Source organism: Daucus carota, chromosome 9, assembly GCF_001625215.2.
Source record: "Daucus carota subsp. sativus chromosome 9, DH1 v3.0, whole genome shotgun sequence".
In the NCBI taxonomy this organism is placed as follows: domain Eukaryota; kingdom Viridiplantae; phylum Streptophyta; class Magnoliopsida; order Apiales; family Apiaceae; genus Daucus; species Daucus carota.
The window spans coordinates 5258845-5268938 of NC_030389.2; the positions used below are offsets into that span (position 1 = coordinate 5258845).

The window sequence follows — 10094 nt, forward strand, 5'->3', positions numbered from 1 at the left end:
TATATTAGATACTCCAGAAATCGTTCCCACCTGAGCTTCGGTTTTGGTTACATGGGTAAAGTATTTTTGATTCTGTAGAATCGTATGAGTTGTACCACAATCAGCAATGCATATATCTTCAGAATCCATTCTGTATATAATTAAGAAACATAATTTATAAGAACATAACACATTACATAGTTCAAATAAAACACACATTACACACTAGTAATTATAGTAATTCGGACCATTAATGCTCATTCCTCTGATTTGCTAATGAAACTAATCCTCAGCCTCCCATATGGGAGTTTCATTATTAGGGCCATTAACACTTATTCCTCCGGTTGCTATTATGAGGGAATCATCTAAGTTGTTGGCGAAATTGGTTTCCACCATTTTCCCTTTCGATCTTTTAGATGACTGATATAAATCAACAAGATGTTGTGGGATATAACAATTACGTGACCAATGCCCTTCCATTCCACACTTGTGACATAAATTGTCAGTTTTCCCTCCTTGTGGTGCCTTTCTTTTGCTCTGTGTTTCAGGTTGCCACTTCTGGTGACTAGAGCTATTATAAGGACGAAAATGCCCACGACCGCGGCCTCGTCCACGGTAGCGACCATGGCCTCGTCCACCTCTATGCCCTTTTCCACGTACATTCTGCTGGAATGTCGTGTTATTTACTTCTGGTAAAGGAGCAGATCCCGTTGGACGGGATTGATGATTCTTAATCACCAATTCATGATTCTGCTCGGCAACAAGGAGGGTTGAAAGGAGATCCCCAAACTTGGTAAACTTGCGCTCCCTGTACATCTCGGCTAAGTTGATATTATTGGGATGAAAAGTAGATAATGTTTTGTCGATCTTTCTTTTCTCAGTAACAACCTCACCACACATAATGAGCCTAGAGCTTATTTTGAATAGTGCTGAGCTATATGCCCGAACACTCTTAAAATCTTGAAGCCTTAGATTAGCCCAATCATTTTCAGCTGCAGGTAGATAAACTAGTTTCTGATGATCGAACCTATCCTTTAGATTTTCCCATAAAACAAAGGGATTCTCGACTTCTAGGTACTCAGATTTTAAATCTTCATGCATGTGGTGTCGGAGAAAAATAATAGAGGTAAAATTTTCTTCAACAGTGGATGTGTTTTCTGCCTTTATTGTGTTGCTTAATTTCTTTGAACCCAAGTGCAACTTTACATCTTGTACCCACGATAAATAATTCTCCCCAGAAATGTCCAACGCAACGAACGACAAGTTTGTAAGATTTGTCATTATGATCTGAATTTAACACCAAAATTTATTAACTTAAACTATCAATGTAAATATTACATAAAATCCTACTGAATCGGATGCGTTAACAAGTAAGCAATAATAAATGTGTACATCATTATTATCATCGATATTATGAACAGATCTATATATAAAATGACAAATGGATTTTCACCCGCCATACGGACGTCTGCGTATACAGGTTATCTCCAACCAATAATATATTTAAGTGGAAAATCCTGCATAAGTTAGTTAGGCACAAAAGAATTATTATCCGATAGGCAGGCAATTTATAAATTAAGGTTCCCACTATATTTCGGTATTACCCAAAATTATATGGTACCGTAAATAGGCGGTGCTCCGGCCATATGTAGTTAAAATATTAGTAGAGGGTGTAACCACGTCTACTCCGGTTATATATATAAATTATTAGTAGAGGGTATAACCACGTCTACTCTGGTCACATATATTTAAATTATTTGTAGAGGGTATAACCACGTCTACTATATATATACATTTGAATAAAATTATACCTTCTCAGTTCCGGCAGGGCTTCGTGCTGATAACGTGTTGTAATATACTAGCTTCTATATTAGAGAGCTGATGCTATAATAATAAATAGAGCAGAAAGATAGCAGAGAGAATTCAAGAGCTGATGGATTTGTATTGCTCGGTGCATTTTCTTCATTCAGCTTGTATCCTATTTATAGCAAAGGAAAAGTAACAAGTAATAAATGCAATGCAGTAATTCTTCATGTCTATGCCATAGCTCAACTATTAGAACATTGACCACATGTCAATCACTATTTATAACAATTCAAACTTATTAGTAAATGAGAGTTCTATTTCTAACATTTTCAATATCACGTATTTGGGGGACTGAGAACACATCGTTATAGTTGCTGAACTACAAAAGAAGTCAAACTTGTTGATACGAAGAGGCAAAAAATACAATGCATAGATGCAAATAGTATAATGCGTATTTCTATAAACCCTGAAGACAAACAAGAGGACGCCACTATATATAACACCAATGCAATAACGCATTAGCCAAAGTAAATAAATCCAAGACGTCTACTTTTTAACTTCAACACAGAGCTTGATGCTTAAAGTAATGGAATTGTCGGAAAAAAAAAAAACAAAGTTCCACTACTGGAGATCATAGTTATTGACAATAAACTAGCCATGGCGAATCCAGGCCTTAAACAAAGTTCCTTATGAGGTGAAGATTGTATTGGTATATTATGTGTATAAAATGTTTCTCCCCTCATAATGATTCCATTTCATAACATGATTTTTGAAACCCAGCCATCGCAGCAGCCAATCCTGTACTTGTATACGAAGCTGTACTGTCGCCTGATCCCATTTCATACGCTTTCCCCACTGCTCAAGTAGAACTATATCATATATTTATATTTTAATTTATATATTTTTTTAATTTTCATATGTTAATATATTCTCAAGTTTTGTGAAATATTCCAGGGTGTGCCCGCTTTGTGTTTTAGCAGATCCTTTCCTGCTGCAATGAACTCCAAGAAGCTTTCAGATGATTTTTTTACCTTCACACTTCCAAAGGATTAAATTGATCATCTTTCTGTTAAGGAATCGGTAACTAATAGGGATGGCAACGGGTCAGATCGAGTCGGGTTTCTTGAGATCCAGACCTGATCCATTATATTATTTCGGGTCGGTTCGGGTCCGGGTTCGAGTATTTAAAATGAAGATACAAATCCGATCCATCAGGTTTTTTCGGGATTCTGTTCGGCTTCGGGTTTAATTCGAATAATTAAAAAAATAAATTAAATAAAAATTAAAAATTATATACTTATAAAAAATGTGATGATTCATTTTTTTTTTGAAATATAGAAATACAAAAAAAGACACCACATGTTTCATTTAGTACAATAAACACGTGAAATTTGTTAATTTAATTGTTTACGATCATTCAACTTAGAGTGTTTGACACTTTGCACCCCTTATGTTTAGGCGCTTTTTGGATTTGGTCTCAAACAATTTTTTTTGGCAGTATGCACCCTAAAGTTTGAAAAGCGCTTCGCTTTGCACCCCTTTGACCACTCTCTTTTAATTTATTTTTTTTGACAATGCAGGCTTATATGCCTTACAGAAGCCTTACAAATTAGCATCTGTTCTAATAATTCTCGGGGTGAGCCAGAGTCGAACCCGGGTGTACCGAGACAACAGAGGATATGCCCGCCACTTGGGCTATCCAATCGTGCTCACCACTCTCCTTTAATTAACCGTTAAAGTTAATAGATTTCAGGTTTTCACTTTGCACCCCACAATTTTAATTTTTTATCATGAGTACTTTGAAATATATTTTTTCAAAAAAAAATATTTTCCTCAAGACTCTTATATTCTGAAATCTATACAGAACATTAACACATAACAGTTTGGCATTTAGGAAGGGTGAATTTTGACTTTTATAATCATGTAAAAAGTTTAAAATGTGCAAATAGTTCAAGTTTGAAGGAAACTTCGGATTTTAGTAAAATTTCAATATTGGCAAGCAGTTCAATTTTATTGCATGCAAGCTCAGATGTTTGACACTTAAGTACATTCGATAGGCCCCTGTATTACCTTTGTTTCATTAATATCTATTCTTTTATGCCAGATTACACAGATCCTCATAAAAAGCTATACACATGCACATGTCATAATTGAGTCTCTTTTTATTCGATTCAGCACTAGTCACATGTTTATAGTGTTTTTTTAAAGGTTGATTGTAGAAAAACAAGTCTGTTTGTCTAATTAACTCGATTGCTTGATATCAAATAAGTTGCATCTTTTAATAGATTGGTGCCGAGGAAGTTGATTAGGCTAGTTGTTTAAAGCAGTGGTAGTTAAATTCTCTTTGTAATGTCTATTTCGATACTTCGAGGGGTATATGTTTTTTAGCTTTAACTACCATGTCAATTTTTTTTTCATTAGTTGAAGATAAGCAAGCAAGTTTGCTGTTTTGTCCCAATGGAGTATATTAATTTGTTTTTATAGTAACCAACTCCTAGGATGGGTTAGACTGGAAAAGTAAATAATATGTAAAAAGAATAGATGGCAGGTGTTGCGTGAATATGGAGGTTTTTCACTCATTTAGGTTTCATTTAAATGCCAGAATTACTGGCTTCATGATCAAAAGTTAGAGAATGTGTTGTGTTGTGAAAATTTGTCGGTTTGGAGTTTGATATCCAGCTAGTCAAGTACCCTATTCTATTCACTTAACTAAAGAAAAAAAAGATTGAAGTCAAAGTTCCTATGTCATCTAAGGAGAAGGAAAACAAATTGGTAAATACTCATGAAAAAAAATTAAAATTGTGGGATGCAAAGTGAAAACCTGAAATCTGTTAACTTTAACGGACAATTAACGGAGAGTGGTCAAAAGGATGCAAAGCGAAGAGCTTTTCAAACTTTAGGGTGCATACTACAAAAAAAAATTGTTTGAGACCAAATCGAAAAAGCGCCTAAACATAAGGGGTGCAAAGTGTCAATCACTCTTTTATTCCTTATATTTTGATTATTTAATGCACAATAATTACGAAAAATACAGTGAAATGAATGTAAATTCTGTATCGCGCATATAAATCAAGTAAACTATTAATATACATACCTAATAATTCATAATATTTCAATCAATATATATACAATACATTTAACATATAATACACACACACATATAATATTTTGTATCGGGTTTATCAGGTTCAGTTTCGGATTGGGTTTTAATTGGGTTTTGGATTTCGGGTCGGGTCTCGATTCGGAATATCTGAGATCCAGATCCAGATCCAAACTTTTTCGTATCTAAAAATATCCATCGGGTCGGGTAAAACTACCGTCCACTAACTAATAGATTCCCTATGTGATACATAGGTATATTTTGTCATTGAGAGATATGAAGCTAATAGGATAGGGTTAAGTCAATTTTTGCAGGCTGTTGGCCTCATTGTTAAATTTTTTCTGAATAAAAATAATTTTTATTTGTAAGTTTTCAATTATCTTGGGTAGTCACGTGTTTGTGTGGACTTGTGCTAACAGATTCATGACTTATTAGTGATTTATTTTCTCCTCAGCAGAGAGACTAAGTTAAAATCACAAAATTATATTTTATTACTTTTACTGATTCTTTATTCAGGTTTTCCTGAAACTTAGCCATGTTTAAGGTTTTTAAACGCACACATATAAAGCATATACTTGCAGGTAGTGAGGGAGAATATTTATTTGATTTCTTTTAGCCGTTAGAAACAGAAGGATTGGCGATGTGAAAAGCGGAAACACAATACCGAAAATGAAGTTGACAAGGTCGATTATAGAGCTTTCTTTTCCTCTTCAATAATGAAATACTGTTTGTTGCATCAACTAATGTCGATGTGCATATCAAAAATTGGATAAACTTGAACTTGTGCAGTACTTTTATCACCATAATATGAACCTTCGGCCCATTAAAGAACTACGATTTTATGTCAAGTACGGATTCATGCCGTGCAGATCACAAGGCAAAAGGACCATCGAAATCCTCCAAGTAAGTTGAACATCATACATACCATCATCTAATAACTTTTTATATAATATACTAATATTATCTGATTTGCAGGAGGGACCAAGCATAAACAAAAGAGTCTCATACCTGGACGGTAAAGAAGATTATATCATAACAAAATTCAATATAGACACAGACATTGCAAGCAAGGTAGACCAGTGTATAAAAGAACAATTACATTGGACAAAGGAGGGAGGAAAGCTAGTACTAACAAATGGTAATATCTATATCTTTGTATATTTATACATATGTTTGATTCTAGTTTTATACCGTATCTCTATTTGATGAGTATGGCATGTGAAACTCAACTCCAGTGTTTCTAATATATGTTAACAAATACAGGAAACCAGATGGAAGGTTAAACCAGATCAAGGGCCTGGGGAGCTTGAAGGCTGAATTCAAGTCTCATGGAAATTATCTTTATTTCATATTTTGATAGAAGATATAAGTGTAACTAACATATGCCGATGTTAAAAAAATATACTGGATTCGAACTTTAACATTGTATTGAATTCTTATTAAGCAGTATTTAGATTGTCAAAGCAAGAGATGGACAATATATTCTCAACCAATTAATTAATATCATTTTTAAATACATTCAAGATACTAATATAAGAAATAATTTAGAAATTCATCACTTTCTCTCTTGTACATATCATACAAAATATTGGTACCTAATTTCATTCATTTTATTTACAATAACAAACTAGTTCAATAATTTAACTGCCCATTTGAAGGGACAAATGTTATTGGTTTCACCCAAATAAATTTGATACAAGTAGTTGAAATCAATAAAAACAACTTGATGACAAAGAAACCAAACTCATAAAATATTTATGGTAACTTATATAACCGGATGAGCTTGAACAAAAAATTTAAACAAAAAAGGTAGCACCTAGCAAGAAAACAGATGTAAAGTCTATATTATAAGTAGAGCAAGGCTTGCCAATACCAGATTTATCATATTGACTATAAAAAGATGGAACATATGATATCTTTCAACATTGAAAAAAACAAACAACTTATACAAGACAACAAATGAAATAGAAAACAAATAGAGGTGGAATTATATAACATTTATCCCACCATATTTGGCATCTCTTATGGTCACCTATTATTTGTGTGGTATAAGCATGGAAGGAATTGGAATAAGCAAATCCTCTACTTGTCATAGAATGAGTCACCTAATATGTTCAATAGTTCCCTTTTTCTTAATAATAACATCATGTTTGATCCTCACCTTTTTTCAACTCCCCTTGAAAAATTGACAAGGAATTCAATTAATAACTAACTATTTTGATGGGCCAACAGTAATAAAGTTCATTGGAGGATAAACCCATTCCCAATTATAGAGCTATCTCACCACCAATTTCCAATATATACATGGTTAAAGTGTGATTATCCCTAACCCATATTAGTTTTCAATTTTATTTACACACCAACTATGTGCACAAGAATCAATAAGAGGTTGACAGATACCAATTCTTTCATCAAGGAAGTTGCACCAACCACAAGTCACATACACCATAATTCCACATTTAGGTGGCACCAAAAAAAATCCATCTAAAGTAATGGTAATAAAAGTAATATACCCAAGTTAATACAGATAGTTGATTAATTAAGAAGTTTGTTAATTTCCGAATGTTAAAGTTAAAACTTCTGATTGGCATGTTCAAGTAAAAATCATTGTGAATTAATGATATTTAAAGAAAAGGAGAAGTATCCTTTCCTCAATTTTGGGTAGTATAAATTTTAGGTCATGTATGATCATTTGTTTACTTATTTATTAAAAATAATTTTAATATATGCTTCATTTAAAATCTAATATTAAATATCAATTATTTGATATAATATACATTTAATTATACAAAATTACAATAATAGGTCAAAATGTGAAATAACTCAAATGATATGTGTGTTAAATTTTATTACAATTAGTTTCAAATTATTCAAAAAAATTTCAACAATAGCTTCTTGAGCGGGTAGTAATCAATTTAGGTTCTTAAAAAATTGGTAATTAAAATTAAAGTTCAAAAAGTTTGTAACTTCATTAAAAGGTCGTACCAAAATTGTATAGATAGTTGAAATCGACCAAATAGGAGATATATTTTGGTATACTATCTCCTATTTCATCCATTTGAATTATTTATACGATTAGTTTCTTTATCTTACATGTTAATTAATTTCATAATACAAAAATAGAAAATAAAGATATCTATAAAGAGATTCATAAAACAAAATAGAAAATTAAAGATAAATATGGAAATTATAATTTACTAAATATTTGATTAGAACGCATACTTAAATTTACTATAAAGTAATTTAAAAAAGATCCCCCTTTCCTAATCATCTACTTTGGTACTTTTCTGGGCAAACATTTTAACATTAGGGGCTTAGGTACGTGGATGGAAATGATTCTTCTGGAATATTTCAAATTATTCTTTGAAATACGGTCTTGACCCCTCCTCTTTCTCCTATATATATGAACTTCCATTTTTCGGTGAATGCATATAGCTAAGCTCTCCCCTCCCTTACTTAATTTTCTTGTTTGCAATTATATCTTTATTTTTTACTTAAGTGTTACAAATGGCTTCAAACTATCAAGCTTCTGGGCAGGTCTCAAATATGGAGCACAAGGGTGATAATTTGGCCATAGTTCCTTATGAGGTGAGGATTGTATTGGTATTTTATGTGTATAACATGTTTCTCCCCTCATATTGATTCCATTTCATAACATGTTTTTTGCAACCCAGCCATCGCAGCAGCCAATCCAGTACCTGTACGGAGCTGTACTGTCGCCTGAGCCTATTTCATATGCTTTCCCCACTGATCAGGTAGATCTATATCATATATTTAAATTTTAATTTATGTTGTTTTTTTTATTTTCATCTGTTAATTTATTCTCAAGTGCTGTGAAAAATTCCAGGTTGTGCCCACTTTGAGTTTTCGCAGATCCTTCCCCGCTGCAATGAAATCCGAGAAGCTTTCAGAGGATTTTTTTACCTTGACACTTCCAAAGGATTGCATTGATCATCTTTCTTCTAAGGAAACGGTAACTAGTAAATTCCCTCTGTGGTACATAGGTATATATTGTCACTGAGGGATATGAAGCTAACAGGAAAGGGTTAAGTCAATTTTTGCAGACTGTATGTTGGGCTCATTGTTAAATTTTTTCAAAATAAGAATAATTTTCATTTGTAAGTAATCAGTTATCTTGGGGTAGTCACGTTTTTGTGTGGACTTGTGCTAAGCGATTCGTGGCTTATTAGTGATTTTTTTTCCTCCTCATTAAAAAGACTAAGTTAAAATCACAAGATTATATTTTATTACTCCTATATATATACTCATTCTTTACTTAGGTTTTCCTAAAAAACTTAACCTTGTTTAAGGTTTTTAAACACACACATATAAACCATACCCTTGCAGGCAGTGAAGGAGAATATTGATTTGATTTCTTCTAGTCGCCATAAAGAGTGGCTCACAATTCAGGATCGTTTAAAGGACTGGCGATGTGAAAAGCGTAAACGCAATACCGGAAATCAAGTCGACAAGGTCAATTATATAGCTTTCTTTTTCCTCTTCAATAATGATATACTGTTTGTTGCAGCAACTAATATCGATGTGCATATCAAAAATTGGATAAACTTGTGCAGTACTTTTATCACCATAATATGAAACTTCGGTCCATTAAAGAACTACGATTTTATGTCAAGTACGGATTCATGCCGTGCAGATCACAAGGCAAAAGGACCATCGAAATCCTCCAGGTAAGTTGAACATCATACATACCATCATCTAATAACTTTTTATATAATATACTAATATTATCTGATTTGCAGGAGGGACCAAGCATAAACAAAAGAGTCTCATACCTGGACGGTAAAGAAGATTATATCATAACAAAATTCAATATAGACACAGACATTGCAAGCAAGGTAGACCAGTGTATAAAAGAACAATTACATTGGACAAAGGAGGGAGGAAAGCTAGTACTAACAAATGGTAATATCTATATCTTTGTATATTTATACACATGTTTGATTCTAGTTTTATACCGTATCTCTATTTGATGAGTATGGCATGTGAAACTCAACTCCAGTGTTTCTAATATATGTTAACAAATACAGGAAACCAGATGGAAGGTTAAACCAGATCAAGGGCCTGGGGAGCTTGAAGGCTGAATTCAAGTCTCATGGAAATTATTTTTATTCATATTTTGATAGAAAATATAAGTGTAGCTAACATATGTTGATGTTAAAAAAATATACTGGATTCGAACTTTAACATT

General features: G+C 32.8%; 1 protein-coding gene across 1 annotated transcript; it reads right to left on the bottom strand.

Annotated features, from left to right (window-relative positions):
* Positions 1-261: 261 nt before the first annotated feature.
* Positions 262-1260, bottom strand: LOC108201127 (uncharacterized). Its single transcript, XM_017369429.2, has one exon. It carries the CDS (start codon positions 1258-1260, stop codon positions 262-264), a length of 999 nt encoding a protein of 332 aa, XP_017224918.2.
* Positions 1261-10094: the final 8834 nt, after the last annotated feature.